Source organism: Dendrobates tinctorius, unplaced genomic scaffold (assembly GCF_039654945.1).
Source record: "Dendrobates tinctorius isolate UK_male_01 unplaced genomic scaffold, ASM3965494v1 ptg000140l, whole genome shotgun sequence".
In the NCBI taxonomy this organism is placed as follows: Eukaryota; Metazoa; Chordata; class Amphibia; order Anura; family Dendrobatidae; genus Dendrobates; species Dendrobates tinctorius.
In genome coordinates this window covers 15,190,199-15,214,013 of record NW_027361808.1, presented here as the reverse complement: position 1 = coordinate 15,214,013, position 23,815 = coordinate 15,190,199, and the positions used below count along the sequence as shown (strand labels likewise).

The window sequence follows — 23,815 nt, the reverse complement described above, 5'->3', positions numbered from 1 at the left end:
TTTATCTGTACCCGAGCACGAGGCTATGCGATCCTATATTAAGGAGACGTTGGAGAAGGGTCATATTAGACCATCCTCGTCACCCTTAGGTGCTGGGTTTTTTTTTGTAGCCAAAAAGGATGGATCATTAAGACTGTGATAAAACACTCCGGGATCGCCTTTGCTGGGGTCAAAGGTCACGTGCGTTCAGCATGTAACTCAGACGCAGAGCTGGGATTCGTGTATAACTGACCCAGGGTCAGGTTTATTAACGGTGAAAGCAATGCAAAAGGAAATAAAACATAAAACAAATCCTTGCCTGTCCGGCACTAACTAAACAATGGACAACCTAACTACCAACTGGCGGGCTTCTCCCGTCCAGCCAAACCACAGTTGCAGTGGGCACTGCTTCCACTCACGTGTGTGTCTCTCACACAGACAGGCTCTCTGTGTTCCCAGGCTGAGACACTCACACAACCACCTGGCATTCTTTTATATCCAACTCCCATTATTCATTAGCAAGCAGGTGCGATACTGACCAGACTAGGCCACATAGGAAAGGAATCTGGGCGAGATATACCTGCCCTCATCCACTATTCCCACATGATTCTCACATATCCCCCCCCTCTGCTCAGACCACTCTGGTCGAACAATGACATCCGCCAAACAGTGCACTCGGGACAGGGCATCTGCATTCCCCATCTGTACCCCTGGGCGGTGCTCCACCGTAAAAGTGTAGGCCTGCAGGGCAAGGAACCACCGGGTCACCCGGCTATTCCGTTCCTTGTTCAAGTGCATCCACTTGAGGGGCATGGTCAGTGATCAGCCTGAACTTTCGGCCCACCAGGTAATATTTGAGGGCCTCTAGAGCCCACTTAATGGCGAGGCACTCTTTTTCTACGACTGCATACCTTTGCTCGTGTTTATTCAGCTTCCTGCTGAGAAAGAGGACTGGGTGTTCCACTCCGTCCCTCACTTGTGAGAGTACGGCCCCGATACCGGTATCAGAGGCATCCGTTTGTACCACAAACTCGCTGCGGAAGTCCGGAGTCACCAGTACGGGCTGAGAGCAAAGTGCCCGTTTTAGGCTATGGAAGGCTTCTTCAGCCGCTAAACTCCATTTAATCATGACGGAGTCTTTCCCTTTTGTAAGATCTGTCAGGGGGGTAGCGATGGCTGCAAAATTGGGTATGAACCGGCGATAATAGCCGGCGATCCCCAGGAAGGCTTGCACCTGCTTCTTGTTGACAGGTTGTGGCCAGTCCTGAACCGCCTGAATCTTATCAACCTGGGGTTTAACAACACCCCTCCCAATTACATACCCCAAATACCGGGCTTTTTCTAGCCCGATGTGACATTTCTTGGGGTTCGCGGTTAGACCTGCCTCCCACAGGTCGTCAATCACAGCTTGAACTTTCTGGAGATGAGTCTCCCAGTCCAAGCTGTAAATGACAATGTCATCCAAATAGGCCGAAGCGTACCGCCTATGTGGCCTCAAGACTCGATCCATCAGTCTCTGGAAGGTCGCCGGTGCCCCGTGCAGTCCAAACGGCATATACACATACTGAAATAAACCTTCCGGCATAGCAAATGCTGTCTTTTCTCTGGCAGCCTCCACCAGAGGGATCTGCCAATACCCCTTTGTTATGTCTAGGGTCATAATATACCGGGCTTTTCCTAACCGATCTATTAACTCGTCGACCCGGGGCATGGGGTAGGCATCAAATTTTGAGACCGCATTCAGTTTCCTGAAGTCATTGCAGAACCGGATGGTGCCGTCCGGTTTAGGAATTAGCACAATCGGGCTGGACCACGCACTGTGCGATTCCACAATGACTCCTAACTCTAACATTGCCTTCACTTCTCGGGAAACGGCTTCACGGCGCGCTTCCGGGATTCGGTAGGGCTTTACGTGAACTGTGACACCAGGTTCCGTTACGATGTCATGTTTCATTAGCATAGTCTGCCCGGGTTTTTCTGAGAAAAACTTTTGGTTGTGAAGTAGAAACTGCCTGACTTCCGTCTTTTGCCGCTCCAAGAGAGTCTCTGCAACCCGTACCTCCGGTACGGTATGCGAGCAGACAGGACGGGCCACCTCCGCTGACAAGGCAGACCGATCCTTCCAGGGCTTTATCAGATTTACATGATAAATCTGTTCAGGTTTCCGTTTACCTGCCTGGTATACTTTGTAGTTTACTTCACCAACTCTTTCCTTGATCTCAAAGGGGCCCTGCCACTTTGCCAGGAACTTACTGTCCACCGTGGGGACCAGGATCAACACCCTATCTCCGGGTGCAAACGTACGGATCTTGGCGCCCCTATCATAGATTCTTTTTTGGGCTCCTTGAGCCTGTATCATGTGTTCTTTGACGATAGGCATAACAGCCGCAATACGGTCCTGCATTTGTGTGACGTGATCTATCACTGTTTTAAACGGAGTGACCTGACCCTCCCAGGTTTCTTTTGCAACGTCTAACAGTCCGCGAGGACGTCGGGCGTACAATAACTCGAAAGGCGAGAATCCCGTGGAAGACTGGGGTACTTCCCTGATGGCAAAAAGCAAATACGGAAGTAAATAGTCCCAGTTCTTCCCATCCTTGTCTATCACCTTTCTCAGCATCTGCTTCAGAGTTTTATTGAACCGTTCGACCAACCCGTCTGTTTGAGGGTGATACACGGATGTGCGTAACGGTTCAATTTGTAACAATCGGCAGAGCTCCTTCATTACCCTGGACATAAAGGGGGTCCCCTGGTCGGTGAGTATCTGTTTTGGTATACCGACCCGACTAAACACATGCACCAGTTCCTTGGCAATCGTCTTTGGTGGCCGTGTTACGCAAAGGGATGGCCTCCGGGTAACGAGTGGCATAATCCAAGATGACCAGGATATGTTGGTGTCCACGTGCAGACCGTGGAAGGGGCCCAACTAAATCCATCCCAATCCTCTCAAACGGGACTTCAATAATAGGTAGGGGTACCAAAGGGCTACAGAACCGGGGCTTAGGTGCAGAGGCTTGGCAGTCAGGACAAGACTCACAATATACTCGAATATCGTGATGCATGCCTGGCCAAACAAAACAGTGTAATATCCTTTCGGTGGTTTTCTGGACTCCCAGGTGACCTCCCATCACATGTCCGTGGGCCAGGTCCAGCACCTGCCGCCGGTAGGGTTTTGGCATGACTAATAGTTGCACCGTATCTTCCCCCTTTTTCTCTATCTGATAGAGTAAATCATTCTCCAGAACCATGTAAGGATATGCCAGCCTAGAGCCAGGTTCAACGGGTACCCCGTTTATCACTTTTACATTTGTCCTAGCCTGAGAAAGGGTAGGATCCTTTATTTGCTCGCTTTGGAAGTCATCTTTCTGAACTTCTAAATCCGGCAAACGGGGAGGTGGACGGCTGTCGGCCTCCTCCTCTTCCCCGGTCTCCTCCGTATCACCCGCCATGACTGAAAACGGGAACTGCAGGTCATTTCCCGCAGACTCTTCCCCCGAGTCTTCCGGGGAGACCTCTTCCAGGGGTTTGGGACCCCCACGCGCCCTGGGAGAAGAATCATGTACACGATTACCCAAGGGCATCAACTGATTCTCCCACAATTGCCAAAAGTGGGGAAAATCCCGGCCCAGGATAACATCATGCAATAACGCCGGGACGAGTCCCACTTTATGTTGCACAGACCCATAGGAAGTAGTAATGCATATGACCGTGGTGAGGTACGAACAGGTGTCTCCATGCACACACGATACAGAAAATTTGTCTGATGGTCCAGTCGGGGCTGACACCAGACTGGCCTTCACCAGAGTCACCACACTTCCCGAGTCTAACAATGCCACCACATTTTTGCCATCAACAGTTAAATCACACATGTGTTTTTCCGCATCCTTTTGACCGGCATTCACACTCACTACCCGTGCAACCATAGACATGCGGTTTTTAGAGTCTGTGACGTCGCACTGCATGGGTTCAGTAGTGACCGGACAGTTCGCAGCAATATGTCCCATCTCTTGGCAGCGGAAACACCTAACGGGCCCCTTGCTTAGACCATAGTTCGTTACTCTCGGCCTCGCAGTGCGGGCAGTCCCGTTTTCCTCCCCCACTGTCTTAGGGATTTTTCCATCTCCCCTACTCCCTGGAACAGTCTTACCGGTTCCATGTGGAGATGATGAAGAACGAGGTGGGGTAACGTCGTCTCGGAGTCCTTCCGCCATGGAGTAACGTTCAACCAGATCCACCAGTTGATCTGCCGTCGTAGGATTTCCATGGCTTACCCACTTCCTCAGGGCTGGCAGTAGAGCTCTCAGGTACTTGTCCATGACGACTCTCTGAATTATCTCTGGCGCTGTCAGCACCTCGGGTTGTAGCCACTTCTTCGTCACGTGGATCAGGTTGAACATCTGTGACCGCGGTGGTTTATCCGGCTGATAAGTCCATTGATGCACTCTCTGTGCAGGGACAGCGGTCGTCACTCCCAGCCGGGCCAAGATCTCGGCTTTCAGTTTGTCAAAGTCCTGCGCAGCTTCAGGCTCTAAGTCATAATAAGCCTTTTGGGCCTCACCGGAAAGAAACGGGGCAATCAGGCCGGCCCATCGTGCCTTCGGCCATTTTTCTCGTACCGCCGTCCGTTCAAACGTGGTCAGGTATGCCTCGACGTCATCTTCGGTCGTCATCTTCTGCCAGTACCGACTCACGTGAATCACTCTTGACTCGGCTTCCAGGTTAACCTCATGTAGGCTTGCCAGGCGCTGCGCCACCTGCTGGAGAAGCGAACGATCGGTAGCTGTCATGTCCACCAACTCCTTCAGCTGGGCCATCATCACCCGTTTAGCTTCTTGCTGGACGGCGGTGGACTGTACCAGCGCTTTCACCACGTCCTCCATACTCATGCTTGCAACGTGATGCCCGCGTTCTCCACCACAATGTGATAAAACACTCCGGGATCGCCTTTGCTGGGGTCAAAGGTCACGTGCATTCAGCATGAAACTCAGGCGCAGAGCTGGGATTCGTGTATAACTGACCCAGGGTCAGGTTTATTAACGGTGAAAGCAATGCAAAAGGAAATAAAACATAAAACAAATCCTTGCCTGTCCGGCACTAACTAAACAATGGACAACCTAACTACCAACTGGCGGGCTTCTCCCGTCCAGCCAAACCACAGTTGCAGTGGGCACTGCTTCCACTCACGTGTGTGTCTCTCACACAGACAGGCTCTCTGTGTTCCCAGGCTGAGACACTCACACAACCACCTGGCATTCTTTTATATCCACCTCCCATTATTCATTAGCAAGCAGGTGCGATACTGACCAGACTAGGCCACATAGGAAAGGAATCTGGGCGAGATATACCTGCCCTCATCCACTATTCCCACATGATTCTCACAAGACCTTGTATTGATTATCGTGCCCTTAACAAAATTACTGTTAAATATCAGTATCCATTACCCCTGATTTCTGATCTATTCTCCAGAGTTAAAGGTGCTTGCTGGTTTACCAAGCTTGACCTCAGGGGGGCGTATAGTCTTATTCGCATTAAGCATGGGGATGAATGGAAGACGGCGTTTAATACTCCGGAGGGACATTTTGAATACCTGGTGATGCCTTTTGGGCTCACTAATGCCCCTTCTGTCTTCCAGTGCTTCATGAACGATATTTTCAGAGATTTTGTCGATAAATTTTTGATTATCTATCTGGATGATATTTTGATCTTCTCCAAGGATTGGGATTATCATGTGGAACATATTCGGACTGTGTTCCGGATCTTGAGGAAGAATTCCCTGTATGTCAAAGGATCTAAATGCCTTTTTGGAGTACAGAGGATTTCTTTTTTGGGATTTATTTTGTCCCCGTCAACTATTGAAATAGACCCGGCCAAGGTACAGGCCATTTACGATTGGGTTCAGCCCACTTCTTTGAAGGCCCTCCAGAAGTTTTTGGGTTTTGCTAATTTTTATCGGAAATTTATAGCAAAATTTTCTAGTATTGCCAAGCCATTGACTGATTTGACTAAGAAGGGTGCTGATGTGTTAAATTGGTCTCCGGAGGCTGTTTCTTCCTTTCAGGAGCTGAAGCGAAGATTCACCTCCGCCCCGGTTTTGCAACCTGATGTCTCACTTCCATTCCAAGTAGAGGTGGATGCTTCTGAGATTGGTGCAGGAGCTGTTTTGTCCCAAAAGGATCCTGTAACATCTAAAATGAATCCCTGTGCTTTCTTTTCCCGAAAGTTCTCTCCATCTGAACTTAACTATGATGTGGGGAATAGGGAACTGTTGGCCATGAAATGGGGATTTGAGGAGTGGAGACATTGGTTGGAGGGAGCTAAGCATCAAGTCGTGGTCCTCACTGACCACAAGAATTTGATTTACCTAGTCGGCTAAGCGCTTGAACCCTAGACAGGCTAGGTGTGCCTTGTTTTTTACACGTTTTGATTTTGTGGTTTCTTTTCTTCCTGGAACGAAGAATGTCAAGGCAGACGCCCTCTCTAGGAGCTTCTTTGCTGATTCTCCTGTGGTGACCAAGCCTGCTACCATCTTAGGCGAAGGGGTAGTTCTTTCTGCCATCTCGCCCGATTTGAGACGTGCTCTGGAAGAGTTCCAGGAGGACAAACCTGAGCGTTGTCCCAGTGGAAAGTTGTATGTTCCTGACCAGTGGAAGAAGAGAGTGATGTCTGAAGTTCATTGCTCTGCTTTGGCTGGTCATCCAGGTATTTTTGGTACTAGAGATCTGGTGAGTCGTTTTTTTTGGTGGCCCTCCTTGTCTCGTGATGTCAGGAATTTTGTGCAGTCCTCTGGGACGTGCTCCCGGTCTAAACCGTGTTCTCGCTCTAGTGGGTTGTTGATGCCTTTGCCTGTCCCCAAGAGGCCATGGACCCATATTTCAATGGATTTCATCTCTGATATGCCTGTCTCTCAAAGGATGACTGTTATTTGGGTGATTTGTGATAGGTTCTCCAAGATGGTTCATCTTGTACCACTCCCTAAGTTGCCGTCTTCCTCTGAGTTGGTGCCCCTGTTTTTACAACAGGTGGTTCGTTTGCACGTGATTCCTGAGAACATTGTATCTGACAGAGGAGTCCAGTTTGTGTCTAGATTTTGGAGAACTTTCTGTTCCAGGCTGGGAATTCAGTTGTCCTTCTCCTCTGCTTTTCACCCTCAGACCAATGGGCAGACAGAGAGAACAAACCAGACCTTGGAGTCATATTTGAGATGTTTTAATTCTGCTGATCAGGATGAATGGGTTTCATTTTTGCCCTTGGCCGAATTTGCTTTAAATAATAGAGCTAGTTCTGCCACTTTGATGTCACCTTTTTTTTGTAACTTTGGGTTTCATCCTCGATTTTCTTCAGGGCAGGTGGAGCCCTCTGCCTGCCCAGGTGTTGACACTGTGGTGGAGAGAATGCACCAGATCTGGGACCAAGTGGTGGACAAGTTATCTCTATCCCAGGAAAAGGCCCAGCGGTTTTCCAACCGACATAGGACCATTGGTCCCCAGTTTAAGGTTGGTGATATGGTGTGGTTATCATCAAAAAATATTGCTATGAAGGTGGCTTTTCCTAAGTTTAAGCCTAGATTTATTGGACATTACAAGATTGTGGAGATTATTAATCCGGTCTCTTTTCGTTTGGCTCTTCCTGTCACATTTAAGATCCATAATGTGTTCCATAAATCTTTGTTGAAGAGGTTTGTTGAACCTGTTGTTCCGGGGGTGGCACCTCCAGACCCTGTATTGGTTGAAAGTAACATGGAATATGAGGTAGAGAAAGTACTGGATTCCTGTCTGGCTAGACGGAGACTCCAGTATTTGGTTAAGTGGAAGGGTTATGGTCAGGAGGATAATTCCTGGGTCTCTGCCTCTGATATTCATGCCAAAAGATTGGTGCGTGCCTTTCATCGGGCTCACCCTGATCGCCCTGGTGGCGTAGTTGAGGGTTCGGTGACCCCTCCTCAAGGGGGAGGTACTGTTGTGAGTTCATTTTCCCCTTCATTACTGAGGCCCGAGGAACTCCCTATTCTGGTAAAGAAAGGTAGTGAGCCTGATTATCAAACACCTGAGGCTGATGATGATGACTGGCTGAGTGGAGTTACTGACTGGATATAAGGCTGCCGACGCCCTTCTGTCCTGCGGGTGATTTCTCTGTGGGATCCTTGGAGACCAGTCTGAATTCCTGCTCCTCTAAAGCTAAGTTTGCTGCTCGGCCTTTTGCATTGGTGCTTTGACTTTGTTTTCTTTGTTTTTCTGGATTTCTGCCATTCCCTGCTGGGGTGTGCTGAATTCCTTTAGCTCTGTCTTCTGAAAATACCTGAGTGCTGATTTAGTTGTTGAAGCCTAGCTGCTTCAGGGCCTTTTTCATATCAGCTTGTTGGCTTATGTCTTTGATAGGGTTTTGGCAGATTGCAGACAGCAGCCTTCCTGTTCTTTCCTATCTAGGTAGTTTGGGCCCTGTCTTTGCTCAGTCTATCTTTCTGTCTGTGTTAGTGTTTTCATCTTGCTTCACCGTCATTATATGTTGGGGGCTGCCTATTGCTTTGGGGTCTGCTCTGGGGCAGTTTAGATTTCCCCTTTCTTTCTTTAGGCCTATTTAATTCTCCGGCTGTGATCGAGGGGTCTAGGGCATCGTAGGAACCCCCCACGGCTACTGCTAGTTGTGTTGATAGGTTCAGGGGTCTGCAATCTGATAGTTGCCAACTTCTCTGGTTTTCTGGACTTAGCTTGTATTTCTGTTTTTGCCTCCTACGGTGACTCATTCATAACACCTAATTATTTCATTAGCAAACAAGTTGCGGACAAAAAACAAGATTTTTTTTTCACTTCTAGTTGAGAAGTCATCACTTCTTCACATCCTAAAAAAGGACAGCGCCCTTGTTTTTTCTCTATAATTAAAGGGATAATTGTTGGATATGCAAAGCTCTTTACACTCCTTAAACAGGGATAATTGTTGTACCCAACCATTTGAAAATGTCACTCCTTCTATTTCCATCATTGGTCTATAAAAAAACAACAATGCATGCACCTGGCTCCCAAAAGGGATAATTTTTAGACAGTTTTTATAGCTTAGGTAGCTTAAAAAAATCTGATACTGCATTGAGCTTTTAAATATACTGTTTGTTATCTCTATTTACCAACCATTTTCCCCTAGCCAGATTGGTAGAACTCACTTGGACATTAAAAAAAGACAGTATTTGCACTACAGAGCTTAAACAGTGTTCAACTGACTCGAAAGGGAACTCACGGTGTTCTGCACATATTTTTCAGGCAATTCGAGGCTTTTTATTTGATTCATTTCATTAATTTGAGGAAATTTATTTGTTGCAAATTAAATTTTGCAGCGAAATTCATCGTAGCTAGCAAATTCGAATTTCAACAGATCTGCTCATCATTCCTACTATAGGACTTCACTAGTTTACATACTGATTACTGCTCATTTCTATGGGCAGCACGGTGGCTCAGTGGTTAGCACTGCAGCCTTGCATGGCTGGGATCCTGAGTTTGAATCTCACCAAAGACAACATCTGCAAAGAGTTTGAATGTTCTTGCTATGTTTGCGTGGGTTTCCTCCCACATTCCTAAAGACATACTGATAGGGAACCTAGATTATTGGGGACAGTGACAATAATGTTTGTAAAGCGCTGTGGAATTAATTGCGCTAGATAAGTGAGTAAAATTGAATTCTGGCATCCACTAGGCCACAATAGAATCCAGTGACACTCTGCATAAATCATCATCCAAACTAAGGAAAAATTAAATTACTTGAATAGTGAATGGTTCTTCTTGAAGTATGACCAGATGATATTTGTGGATTCAAGTCTTTGATACAAGTGGAAAATGAAACACAGCTTAATCCCATGTGACGTACTATCCCATAGCGATCAGCGGCTCCCCGACACGTTAACCGCTTGCACACCGCGATCAAACACGATCGCGGTGTACCGGGGGTTAAAGGGAAGCATCGGCATGGAGGAGGCTTCCTCCGTGCTTCCCTGAGCCCCCCACCGCGGCGCAATGTGCAGCGCTGCCACGGGGGTCTCTATCCCTACAGGTCCCCGGATCCAAGATGGCGACGGGGGACTGTAGGGAGCTGACTTCCTCAGTGCCTGCAAAGCGCAGGCATGAGGAAGTCTGCGTAAATGCCTGTGACAGATCGCTGATCTGTGATGTGACAGATCAGCGATCTGTCACAGGCCATTGATGTCCCCCCTGGAACAACCTAATAAAGTTAAAAAAAAAAAAAAAAAGCGTAAAAATAATTTTGAAAAAAATCGCTAAATAAATTAGAAAAAAATTTTTCCCCAATAAATTCATGTTTTGGAAATAAAAAAAGAAAAAAACAATAGAAGTACACATATTTGGTACTGCCACGTCCGTAACGACCTGCCCTATAAAACTGTCCCATTAGTTAACCCCTTTAGCGAACCTCTTAAAAAAAAAAAAAAAATGAAGCAAAAAATAATGATTCATTATCATACCGCTGAACAAAAAGTGTAATAACGCGCGATCAAAAAGACGCATATAAATATCCATGGTACCGCTGAAAACGTCATCTTGTCCCGCAAAAAACGAGCCACCATACAGTGTCATCAGCAAAAAAATTAAAAAGTTATAGCTCGCAGAATAAAGCGATGCAAAAATAATTATTTTTTATATAAAATAGATTTCATAAAACCACCAAAACATAAAAAAAACATAAATGAGGTATCGCTGTAACTGTACTGACCTGAAGAATAAAAGCGCTTTATCAATTTTACCGCACGCGGAACGGTGTAAACGCACCCCCCAAAAGAAATTCATGAAACGTTGGTTTTTGTTCATTCTACGTCCCAAAAATCGGAATAAAAAGCGATCAAAAAATGTCACGTGCCCGAAAATGGTATCAATAAAAACGTCAACTCGTCCCGCAAAAAATAAGACCTCACATGACTCGGTGGAAAAATTATAGCTCTCAATATGTAGTGATGCAAAAACTATTTTTACAATAAAAAGCGTCTTTTAGCGTGCGACAGCTGCCAAATATAAAAACCGCCATAAATAGTAAATCAAACCCCCCGTTATCACCCCCTTAGTTAGGGAAAAATAAGAAAATTAAAAGAAAATGTATTTATTTCCATTTTCCCATTAGGGTTAGGGCTAGGGCTAGGGCCAGGGCTGAGATTAGGGTTAGGGGTGTGTTGGGGTTAGGGTTGGAGTTAGAATTAGGGGTTTCCACTGTTTGGGCACATCAGGTGCTCTCCAAATGCAACATGGAGTCGGATCTCAATTCCAGCCAATTCTGCGTTGAAAAAGTCAAATGGTGCTCCTTCCCTTCCAAGCTCTGCCATGCGCACAAACAGTGTTTTACCCCCACATGTAGGGTATCAGCCTACTCAGGACAAATTGCAAAACAAGTTTTGGGGTCCAATTTCTCCTGTTACCCTTAGGAAAATTAAAAATTGGGGGCCAAAATATAATTTTTGTGGAAAAAAAATGATTTTTTTATTTTCACGCCCGGGCGTTATAAACTTCTGTGAATCACTTGGGGGTTCAAAGTGCTCACCACACATCTAGATAAGTTCCGTGGGGGCTCTAGTTTCCAAAATGGGGTCACTTGTGGGGAGTTTCAATAGTTTAGGTACATCAGGGGCTCTCCAAACGCACATGACACCCGCAGACCATTCCATCAAAGTCTGCATTCCAAAGCGTCACTACTTCCCTTCCGAGCCCCGACGTGTGCCCATACAGTAGTTTTCTCCCACATATGAGGTATCAGCGTACTCAGGACAAATTGGACAACAACTTTTGGGGTCCAATTTCTCCTGTTACCCTTGGGAAAATAAAAAAATTGGGGACTAATTGATCATGTTTGTGGAAAAAATACGATTTTTTTATTTTCATGCCCGGGCATTATAAACTTCTGTGAAGCCCTTGGGGGTTCAAAGTGCTAACCACACATCTAGATAGGTTCCTTAGGGGGTCTAGTTTCCAAAATGGGGTCACTTGTGGGGGGTTTCCACTGTTTTGGTACATCAGGGGTTTTCCAATCGCGACATGGTGTCCGATCTCAATTCCAGCCAAAAACATCAAATGGCGCTGCTTCCCTTCCGAGCTCTGCCATGCACCCAAATAGTGGTTTACCTGCACATGTGGGCTATCAGCGTACTCAGGACAAATTGCGCAATTACTTTTACGGTCCTGTTACCCTTGGGAACATAAAAATTGGGGGTGAAAAGATCATTTTTGTGGAAAAAATATGATTTTTTAATTGTACCGCTGTACTTTATAAACTTCTGTGAAGCCCTTGTGGGTTCAAAGTTCTCACCACATATCTAGATAAGTTCCTTGGGGGGTCTAGTTTCCAAAATGGGGTCACTTGTGCGGGGTTTCCACTATTTAGGTACATCAGGGGCTCTCCAAACGCGACATGGCGTCCGATCTGAATTCCAGCCAATTTTGCATTGAAAAAGTCAAACGGCGCTCCTTCCCTTCTGAGCTCTGCCATGCGCCGAAACAGTGGCTCCCCCCCACATATCAGGTATCAGTGTACTCAGGACAAATTGCACAATAACTTTTGCAGTCCAATTTCTCCTGTTACCCTTGGTAAAATAAAAAAAATTGAGCCTGAAGTATTTTTTTGTGAAAAAAAGTTAAATGTTCATTTTTTTTTTCTTTAAATATTCAAAAAATTCCTGTGACGCACCTGAAGGGTTAATAAACTTCTTAAATGTGGTTTTGAGCACCTTAAGGGGTGCAGTTTTTAGAATGGTGTCACTTTTGGGTATTTTCTATCATATAGACCCCGCAAAGTGGCTTCAAATGTGATGTGGTCCGTAAAAATAAAATGGTGTTGCAAAAATGAGAAATCGCTGGTCAATTTTTAACCCTTATAACTTCCTAACAAAAAAAACATTTTGGTTCCAAAATTGTGCTGTTGTAAAGTAAACATGTGGGAAATGTTACTTATTAAGCTTTTTGTGTGCTGTATCTCTGTGATTTAAGGGCATAAAAATTCAAAGTTGGAAAATTGCAAAATTTTCATAATTTTCGCCAAATTTCCGTTTATTTCACAAATAAACGCAAGTTATTTGAATGAAATTTTACCACTAACATGAAGTACAATATGTCAGAATCACCAGGATCCATGGAAGCGTTCCAGAGTTATTACCTCATAAAGGGACAGTGGTCAGAATTGTAAAAATTGGCCCGGTCATGAACGTGCAAACCACCCTTGGGGCTTAAGGGGTTAAAACAAAAAGAATTTTACATTAGTGCTAATTTCCAATGGGGATTACAGAAGAATGAAGACATATCTGCATACATCAGCATTAAGTTTTGGAGAACACCAAGACTAAACACACTAACATCCATTTCTGTATTCGCTAACTCTGCTTCTGTTTTTGTCACCGGGCAGTGCCACCACTTCTTTCTGGGAGACAGAAACAGAACATGGTGGCAATGCAGCAGTTATGTTTAATATTTTGGGGCTTATGGTGGAATACTGTAACTCCTTCCTGTGAACCTTGGGTGGGTATTCACAACCCTAGCTCCTTGCTACCAGTTGTCAGTTTGAAGTTCTACTTAGCCTTGTTCACTCCTGTTTCTCTGTTCATGCTTAGTTTAATTCACTTTTCTGACCTCAGCTTGTGTATTCACTATTCTACTGCCTGACAATTTTATTCCTGACCTCTTTGTAATGGGTTAAGGCTAGAGATCCCATGAGATCTACTAGTGTAATTGGCTAATGCAAAGCCTGTCTATGTTAACCTGTTTAAGTGCTCCCAGCTTTCTAGTGACAATGCTCTCTGACACCCACACAGGTATAATGAAACACCTAAATAAGGAGAATAAATTATGCTTTTGACTTTAATAATAGATTTCTTGAAAACAGGCAAACTTGGCATGTGTCCTAGGACCATATCAGTAACTTACCTGTTTGAGTCAACCTTTGGGGACTTTTCGTACATTGGATCCACCCACGTAACAAGCACAGATTGGGAAGACAACACTCTAGCACTTACTTCCTTAGGCTCCATAAGAAAATCATCTTCTGCAATAACACATTACATATTAAGGTTCTACTATATTGTTTGCAACACACTTCAACAACTTGTACTTTCAACTTCTAATAAATTAGGTTTTCTTGCATCATAAGAAATTTTATTCGATTCAAAAAATGAGATTAAATTAATGTACCATTCAACTTGTGAGAAAAGCTACATTTCCCACTATAGGTTAGAAAGTGACAAAAAAAAGAGTAGACAGCCTGATCCTTTAGGCAACCCAACAATTCTTTGTTCATATGTTCAGTAATCAACTCCAATTTCTAACAGATCGGCATTAAAACCACAGATCCAGAAGAGATCATTTTTGGAAAAAGGACTAAAAAGTTGTGTCTGCACAACTTTTTTGCCAACAGATTGCTGGATCTGTTCTGAACAGTTTATAATTGGAGTTCCACAGCAAATACATTTACATACATTTATTGTAAATTTCACAACACTAAGAACTAGTATTGCAGTCCACCAAGTGATGAAGTTGAGTGCTAAAATTGGCACTATGCAGTTTCACCACCATTCGCTTCCTAAAGGCAGTTAGCGCCATACCATACAGCCAGATTATACAGTATAACAGAGAGAGTTTTTTTGTCTATGCTGCACAAACAGGTTTCGGTTGGAATGATAGCATGCTGTAAATACTAAAGGTACTTGAGTTCTGTTCAACTAGATCAAAGGGAATCTGTCATCAGATTTTTACTATGTTATCTGAGAGCAGCATTATGTAGAGACGGAGATCATCTTTCAAGCGATGTACATTTTCTGGGCTGCTTGCTGTCGTTTTGATAAAATCGCAATTTTATCCCTAGGAGATTATCACTAAAGGAATAGTAGTAGCCATGTAGTATTCCATATTCATCATTTGCTTTCTATAACCCCACCCCCACCACAGGGATGAAAGGTAGGCAGGATAGGCACCTGACTAGGGCACTACCTCTTGCCTCTCCGAGGAAAGCGCACTTTGGAGGAAAAAGCAAAAACAACTGGAAATGTTGAAAAACAACTGGAAATGTTGAATACCTGTGGTCGCCCTGCACGTTTCTCCAGCCACAGGCATGTAATAATAATAAATCTTTATTTTTATATAGCGCTAACAAATTCCACAGCGCTTTACAGTTTGCACACATTATCATCGCTGTCCCCAATGGGGCTCACAATCTAAATTCCCTATCAGTATGTCTTTGGAATGTGGGAGAAAACCAGAGTGCCTGGAGGAAACCCACGCAAACACGGGGAGAACATACAAACTCCTTGAAGATGTTGTCCTTGGTGGGATTTGAACCCAGGACCCCAGCGCTGCAAGGCTGCAGCGCTAACCACTGAGCCACCGTGCTGCCCATTTAGCACATTGACAGTCAGGACATAGGCACACAGGTGAGTGGTGTCAGTGAGTCACTGACAATGCACACCCCTCAATCTGTTTGGGCCCCAGCCATTGCTCCCTTCCCACACTCAATTGTATTTGTGTCTATAAGACGTGAATACAATAGATGTGAGTGTTGCCCTGAACAGGAGTAGAGGATCTGTAATCACCTCCCTGCTCCATTTGGAACTCCACCAGAATGCAGGTCATTTCCTGTCTGCGCCCTGTTGGAGATGGTGCACACAGTCCACATTGGATGACGTGATGCACTGATGTCACCGCGCCATCCATTGTCCACTGCTGTACTTCACAGAAGAGTAGACAAGGCTACGTTGGATGGGGAGCTGAGGTTAGGTCAATATAAGCTTTTTTTATCTTATATTATGTTCCTAATGCATGGAAATTACAAAAAGAGTTGGCTGTGGGGGACATTATACTGGGGTCCGGCTGTGGGGAACATCATACTGGGGGCTGGCTGTACAGAACATTATACTGAGAGCTGGCTAAGGGGAACATTAAACTGAGGGCTGGCTGTAGAGGACATTATACTTAGGGCTGGCTGTGTGGGGCATTACACCTGGAGTGTGGTGGACATCATAGTGTGTATGTGCTGAATATTGGGTAGCTGTTGTGGAAATCATACTGTATGGGCGGCTGTGGTGACCATCATGCTTTGTAGGAGGACAGTGTGAGGAGGCGGTACAGTCTCGAGAGAGCATCATGATGAGCAGTATGAGTGCACATTACGAAGAGAGGTCACAGAATTTATATGGAGAGGGGGCCACCTGTGTTTGGTTCTGAAATTTTGTCCAACACAGAATCATCATCATTATCTTCATCGTCATTCATGATATGGCTGACAGGTGCCTCTGTGTGTGAAACAGCTAGCACTGTGAGGGGACATTGATATAGAGAGTGTAAGGGAAAACATTGGAGAGGAGACTGCCAGGGTAAAGACCGAAGTTCAGAAGAGTAGACAGTGTGGCAGCTATAGCTAATAATTGTCACGGGTGTGTCAGAGGCTGCAGACAGTCTCAATGCATCTAGCTGCAGAAGGTCTCTGCGTTTGGCCCTGCAAACACCTTCATAACCCTTCTGACTCTTTGATCCAGTGGCAACCTTTCTCCAGCTCTAATTGACACACCTGGCCCTGGGTGTTCATAGACTCCCAGCCTGCTGCTAGGAGTTGCCAGTGATATTTCCATTTGATATTTCCATTGAGGCTTAGAGCTACAGTATAGCAGTCGGCTATCTTCCTTTTTTTGTTGCTGGAGGACATCTGTGTTACATCTTTGAGTCTACTCAAGGTAAGTGTTCCCCTTGTTCGTCTATCCCAGCTGTCTTTAGTGGTAGTGGGGATCGACAGGCGTTCACCTATTATTCCCTAAGTAGGGATTATCGCCAGGGTCAGGCAGGGATTAGGTTTCTGCTCGGCAATAGGTGCATAACCTATATAGGGACGTTTAGGGCAGACAGGGAGACTTTAGCTCTGCCTATTGGTCTCCACTCCCTCCCTTCCTAGTGTGGTTCCCTTCCCCTCATTCCTTCGGGTTGCAATTAGTCTTTCCAACACTGCAGCTAATAAAACAGTAATTTTATCAAAACTACAGTTTAGCATTCAGACCAGTAAATGATACATCGCTGAAATTAGGACCTCTGCCTCTACATCATGCTGCTCTCATATTACAGAGCAAACACCTGGTAACAGATGCCCTATACTAGGATTTTGTCCATATATTTGTCCATACTCTATTCTAAAGGTCTCGTCACACATAGCGAGATCGCTGATTTTGTGACACCACAGCGATCTAGCCAGCGATATCGCTGTATGTGGCACGCATCAGCGACCAGAAGCCCCCCCGCCAAGTATCGCTGATCGTGCAGGATCATCCTGGGCCATTTTTTGATCGTTGGTCCTCCTGCTGGCCAGCATGCATCACTGCGTGTGACAGCGAGAGACCAACAATCAGCGACGCTGGGAGCTGGTATCCAATGTAAACAGCGGGTATCTAAGAGCCGCGCGGCTCTTAGTTACCCGCTGTTTACCTTGGATACCAGCTTGCTCGCTGGTCCTGATGGCTGGTGAGTCTGTCTATGTGACAGCTCTCCAGCGATCAGCTAACTATGGCCCAGCGATCCATCCACGTCGGATCATTGGTGGGATCGATGAGACATTGAAGAGTGTAACGGGGCCCTAAGAATTAAAATTTATAGTGAATTAAACCAAAATATACCATTTATATTTCCTTTAGTTTTTTAGTGTAAAGACTGTAAACAAGAATTTATTTACGGCGAATGTCTAAGAAGGTATTGCCTAAAGATTAAACCCCAACCCCCTGCAGATCAAGAAAACCATGCAATAGAATTTAATTACTAGAACTTGCACTTAAGGGGTTTCAGACATCAGTTTTTTCAAATCAGTCAAAATCCGCCAAAATTTGAAAATGGCGGATCCACCTTTCTTGTGGCGGATCCGCCATTTTTTCCCATAGAGATACATTAGTGGCAGATTTTGGCGGATGGTCGTCCGTTATGTCTGCTATTAGGCAGATCCGCCAGATTCCTGGCGGATTCTGTCTGAGGTGAACGGATTTTGCAACGTTTTTTGGCGCAGTCAAAATGGCGGGAGACGGCGGATCCACCGTTGTCCGCCATGCGGTAGAATGGGCGCCTATGGGTGGCAGATACGCTATTTTGCGGAATCCGCCGGCGGAATCTGCTAAATCGCAATGAGCATGCTCAGAAAAAAAGATACTTTTCCAGACAGTTCAAAAACTATATAAGGTGGGCTAATTAATCATTGGGCCCAGACATCCGGCACCAGCCACACTGAAGAGACAGTGCCAGAGCCAGCACCTGCCCAGCAGCAAGACCCCCAGCTGAGCTATAAAACCTGCTCAGCAGCAAGACCCCCAGCTGCAAGACTCCTGGAGCAAGAGGCCTGACAGCACCTGTCCAGCTGCCCAGCACCAAGCCAGGACAGAGAGGCCTGATACCAAAGCCTGCAATTGTGTGAGTATTAAACTATTTGTGTGGGGCATGTCTGCCTGTCTGTGTGTGTGTGGCCTGCGTGTGTGTGGTCTGCTTTCCTGCATGTATGTTGTGGCCTCCCACTGTTGCATGTCTGTGTGTGTATTTTTATTATGCCTTTTTTTCATACTTTTTTGTTTTTCTGTTGCATGTGTACTGAATTTTATTTTCATAGTACTGTAATTTTATTTCCATATTTGCAATTGTGCTGTGTATTGTATGTGGTGTAACTGTGGTGTTGTATGTGGTGTTTCTGTTGTATATTACTGTTTTTTTATTTTGCATTTATTGTGGTATTTAAAATAAAGAGCAGAGTAGCTCCTACTTGTGAAAAAAATATATAAAATTTTTTTTAATAAAAACTGTTTTTAAAAACTGTCCATTGCATTATTTTAAAACTAGGTAAAATTAAGTATGGGTATACGTGTAAAAAAGGTTACATTAGGTTTTGGTTTTTGGTGTACAAGTGTGGTTATACTCTCAAGTGAGAGATTGTAAGGGAATTTACACATGCAAACACTTGGGTATACTCTCAGCGAGAGTTTCAGGGCAAACACTTGGGTATACTCTGTGAGAGTTTCAGTGAATTACACACATGCAAACACTTGGGTATACTCTCAGTGAGAGTTTCAGTGAATTACACACATGCAAACACTTGGGTATACTCTCAGTGAGAGTTTCAGGGAATTACACACATGCAAACACATTTGGGTATACTCTCAGTGAGAGTTTCAGGGAATTACACACATGCAAACACTTGGGTATACTCCCAGTGAGAGTTTCAGGGCAAACACTTGGGTATACTCTCAGTGAGAGTTTCAGGGAATTACACACATTAATACCAATGAAGAATTTTTTTTATGTTACTAAAATTCTCTTTATACTTGCAGATCCAGCCAGCAAGGTTGCAGCAGACCCGCCAGCAAGATTGCAGCAGAGCATCCTAGGAAAACACTTCAGTTTTCCAAGTAAGTATAAAGGCCTAAAAGCTTATTTAATCCTTTGTATAGTAGCTAAACAAGTGTCTTTATACTTACAGATCCAGCCAGCATGGTTGCAGCAGAATCGCCAGCAAGGTTGCAGCAGACCCGCCAGCAAGATTACAGCAGAGCATCCTAGGAAAACACTTCAGTTTTCCAAGTAAGTATAAATGCCTGAAAGCTTATTTAATCCTTTTTATAGTAGCTAAATAAGTGTCTTTATACTTACAGATCCAGCCAGCAAGGTTGCAGCAGAACCTCCAGCAAGGTTGCAGCAGACCCGCCAGCAAGGTTGCAGCAGAACCACCAGCAAAACCGCAGCAGTTTAATATGTCTTCTTCTGGGAGCTCCCCCTCACAGCTTCAGCGAACTGAGGTAAAAATTTTATTTCTTTTACTCTTATTTTTTTTTAACCCTATATGCATGTATTATGATTTTAAAGGAAGCTGAATCTGAGGAGCTTCCAGGAGGAGACATGCAGGGTGGAGAAATGCAAGGAGCGGGGCGCGCAGAGTGTACGTTTAGCAGATAAAAAAACACATACATAATGCTACACCCAACACAAACATTCATCACAGGACACACAATAACTATGCATCCTTACAACCCTAAAATTTTTTTTTTTTTTTTTTTTTTTTACAGTCTTCAGAATCCCGTGCCCGCACTAGAGCGACTCCCAGGACATCTCAGCATGTGGAAGAGGCTCTTGTTATTGATGTCGACCTCCTCATTGAGGTTGTCCTACCACGGGAGCCGCTGTGGCAAACCACTTACATGCCGACCAACCAACCACCCGACGGCTATGGGATGAGGTGTGTTCGGAGGTTGTAGAGAGGGAGGAGCTCGATGCAAGGGCCAGGGATCTTGTGCATAAGTATTCCAATTTCAGTAACTTATATTCCAGCATGTGAAGTGTTGAATACTAACCACTTTTTTTTTTCCTTCACAGGTGACAGGGTTATGATACGGTGGCGGTCGCTCAGGGATCGCTTCAAGAGGGACTTCAACAAGGAGATGCAGGCCCCGAGTGGATCGGGAGGACGCAGGAGCACCCCGTATAAACATTACAGAGCCCTGTCATTCCTCCGGTCAACGATGGTGAGCAGAAGGTAAATATTCCACACACCATTTCTGTAGTACAACTGTTTACATGTTTAACCATTTTTTTTTCAGCAATGTTAAATGAAATATAAATATATTAATATATTTTTTTCTCTTTTTTTTAGCACCGTCTGCAGCACTCGGGAGCCTGCTTCTGAGTTGCCTCCCTCTGGAGGGATCCCTTCGGAGACCGCCACCGGTGACCACATCGAGGTATCTGACCCCTCTCTACCTTCCCTCTTGTCTCGTCCCTCTATCCCCTCCACCAGCACTGCAGCAGCAGGGCAGGCTTCAGTACATGAAGCTGCTGGTGACAAGTTACAGTACCCTTTACCCCACCCCTCTGACACTGCCGCCACATCTCTACCAACTTTTGGTTCTGGCTGGCAGCGTCTGAGAGGTCAGGAAAGGATGACCTTGTCTGACTGTTTGAGTCTGAACTCATCCGTCCAGAATGGTTTCCACACTTATGGACAACAGTTAGCTTCTGGGTTGAACATGATAAATCAAAGTATCATGGAACTCAGAAGCTACATGGAACGGATGAATGCAGAGTCAAACCAGATGCCGAGACATATTTTTTTTCAGTCAGTTATCCAGCAAATGGTAGGTTTAAGTACTCACCAGCAGATGCATGTGATGCAAGCCTGTCACAATGCTCTAGTGGCTATACTCTCCGAAGCATCCCATTCTACCCATGCACCTATTCCATCACATCTTCCCTCTGTCCATCCTCCCTCTGTCCATCCTTCCCCCGTCCATCCTTCCACCACCATCCATCATCCTACCACCATCCATCCTCCTACCACTCCCTCTCCTTTCTCTAGTTCCCCATTCCATTTTTCCCAGTACCTTCCTTCCCCATTGCATTATACCCCAATGCCCTCACCATACCCACCCCCACACACACACCTTCAATGTTCCCACAAACATCCTCTGTCCATCAACTTCCGTACCAACCTCATGTTTTCAACCCCCCTTCCACTTCTGATCCTCAGCAACTCCCTTCCCAGTCCTCCACCCCCCCCTCGATGTGGTCAACCCTGTTAACCCCTCCGCTGATATCTCCACCCAACAATATTGGCATCTGTAATCTATTATATTTAATTTTATAAAAAAATGAAAACAGTTTTCTGAAAAAAAAAAAACAGTTTTCTCAAAAATAATAAAACATTTTATAATTTTGAAAAAAAATTGCAAAATAAACATGTTTCTGTTTCAAAAGAATTTTATTGTGTATTTTCCATTTTTTCTTAAGTTCTTGGAAAAAGGTTGAAAGTACACAGATACAAATACACAGCACATGGTAACATTTCAAAGTACACCGGTGGTGTACAGATACAAATACACAACACATGGTAACATTTCAAAGTACACCGGTGGTGTACAGATACAAATACACAGCACATGGTAACATTTCAAAGTACACCGGTGGTGTACAGATACAAATACACAACACATGGTAACATTTCAAAGTACACTGGTGGTGTACAGATACAAATACACAACACATGGTAACATTTCAAAGTACACCGGTGGTGTACAGATACAAATACACAGCACATGGTAACATTTCAAAGTACACCGGTGGTGTACAGATACAAATACACAACACATGGTAACATTTCAAAGTACACCGGTGGTGTACAGATACAAATACACAACACATGGTAACATTTCAAAGTACACCGGTGGTGTACAGATACAAATACACAGCACATGGTAACATTTCAAAGTACACCGGTGGTGTACAGATACAAATACACAACACATGGTAACATTTCAAAGTACACCGGTGGTGTACAGATACAAATACACAACACATGGTAACATTTCAAAGTACACCGGTGGTGTACAGATACAAATACACAGCACATGGTAACATTTCAAAGTACACCGGTGGTGTACAGATACAAATACACAACACATGGTAACATTTCAAAGTACACCGGTGGTGTACAGATACAAATACACAACACATGGTAACATTTCAAAGTACACTGGTGGTGTACAGATACAAATACACAAGGTAACATTTCAAAGTACACCGGTGGTGTACAGATACAACTACACAACATATGGTAACATTTCAAAGTACACCAGTGGTGTACAGATACAAATACACAACACATGGTAACATTTCAAAGTACACCAGTGGTGTACAGATACAAATACACAACACATGGTAACATTTCAAAGTACACTGGTGGTGTACAGATACAAATACACAACACTTGGTAAATTACACTGGTGGTGTACAGGTAATAAAACACAACACTGTTATTACCCAAAATTTTTGTAAAGGTATCAAAACTAAAAAAGAAAAAAAATTTGTGTAAAGGTATCAAAAGTAAAAAGGAAAAAAATTTGTGTAAAAGTATCAAAAATAAAAAAAGGAAAAATTACTAAAGTTTTTCTTATCCAAAAAAGGAACCTTGGTAAAAAAAAAAAAAAAAATTATACCTTGTCATCTTGCCACTCCAATCTTCCTTCTGGTGACAGAAAATAATCCGCAAATGTGTCCCTCATTCTTGACACTGACCCAGTACTCCGAACAGTTGTCTGCTGATAATCCCACAAGGTGGTTTCACAAACATTTTCTTCCATGGAAACAGGTTCCTTTGAAAGTACAAAGTTGTGCAGGATGACACATGCCTTCACAACCTCATCCACAGTGTCAGTTTTCATTTTTATGGCCGTCAACAGCACTCTCCATTTTGCAGTTAAAATCCCAAAAGCGCACTCCACCACTCTTCGCACTCTGGTCAATCGATAGTTAAATATTTTTTTCCCGTGTGTCAATCCATGACTACCATATGGCTTGAGAAGATGTTTGGACAGCTGAAAAGCGTCATCACCAACACACACAAATGGCATTGGTGGGCCTGTTCCAGGGAGTGGTCTTGGAGGTGGGAAATCAAAATTGTCTCCATACAAACGACAGCCCATTGCGGACATCTTGAAGACCTGAGAATCATTTGAATGACCATATGCATATGTCCACGGCAATAAATTTGCATTTGGCGTCTACAATGGCCATAAGTACTATTGAAAAGAATTTCTTGTAGTTGAAAAATTCTGATCCAGATCCAATGGGTTTCACAATCCTAATATGCTTCCCATCCACAGCACCAACGCAATTTGGAAACTGGCAGATTTGTTCAAAGTTGTCCGCAATCTCCAGCCACCTCTCCTGTGTTGGCTGTGGGATGTATTCCTCGTGTAGACAATCCCACAACGCCCGGCAGATCTATTGGACAATTCTAGATATTGTTGAAATCCCAAGCCGGAACTGGTAATGGAGGGAGGTGAAGGATTCTCCAGTTGCCAGGAATCTGGTAAAAA

General features: G+C 44.5%; 1 protein-coding gene across 1 annotated transcript in view; it reads right to left on the bottom strand.

The window, feature by feature from the left end:
- FNDC1 (fibronectin type III domain containing 1) overlaps positions 1 to 23,815 on the bottom strand; it is a 383,993-nt gene that overhangs the window by 208,057 nt on the left and 152,121 nt on the right. The window contains exon 4 of the mRNA XM_073545156.1: positions 13,872 to 13,989. Coding sequence (XP_073401257.1) covers positions 13,872 to 13,989 — 118 coding nt within the window. The remainder of the gene's footprint in view (positions 1 to 13,871; positions 13,990 to 23,815) is intronic.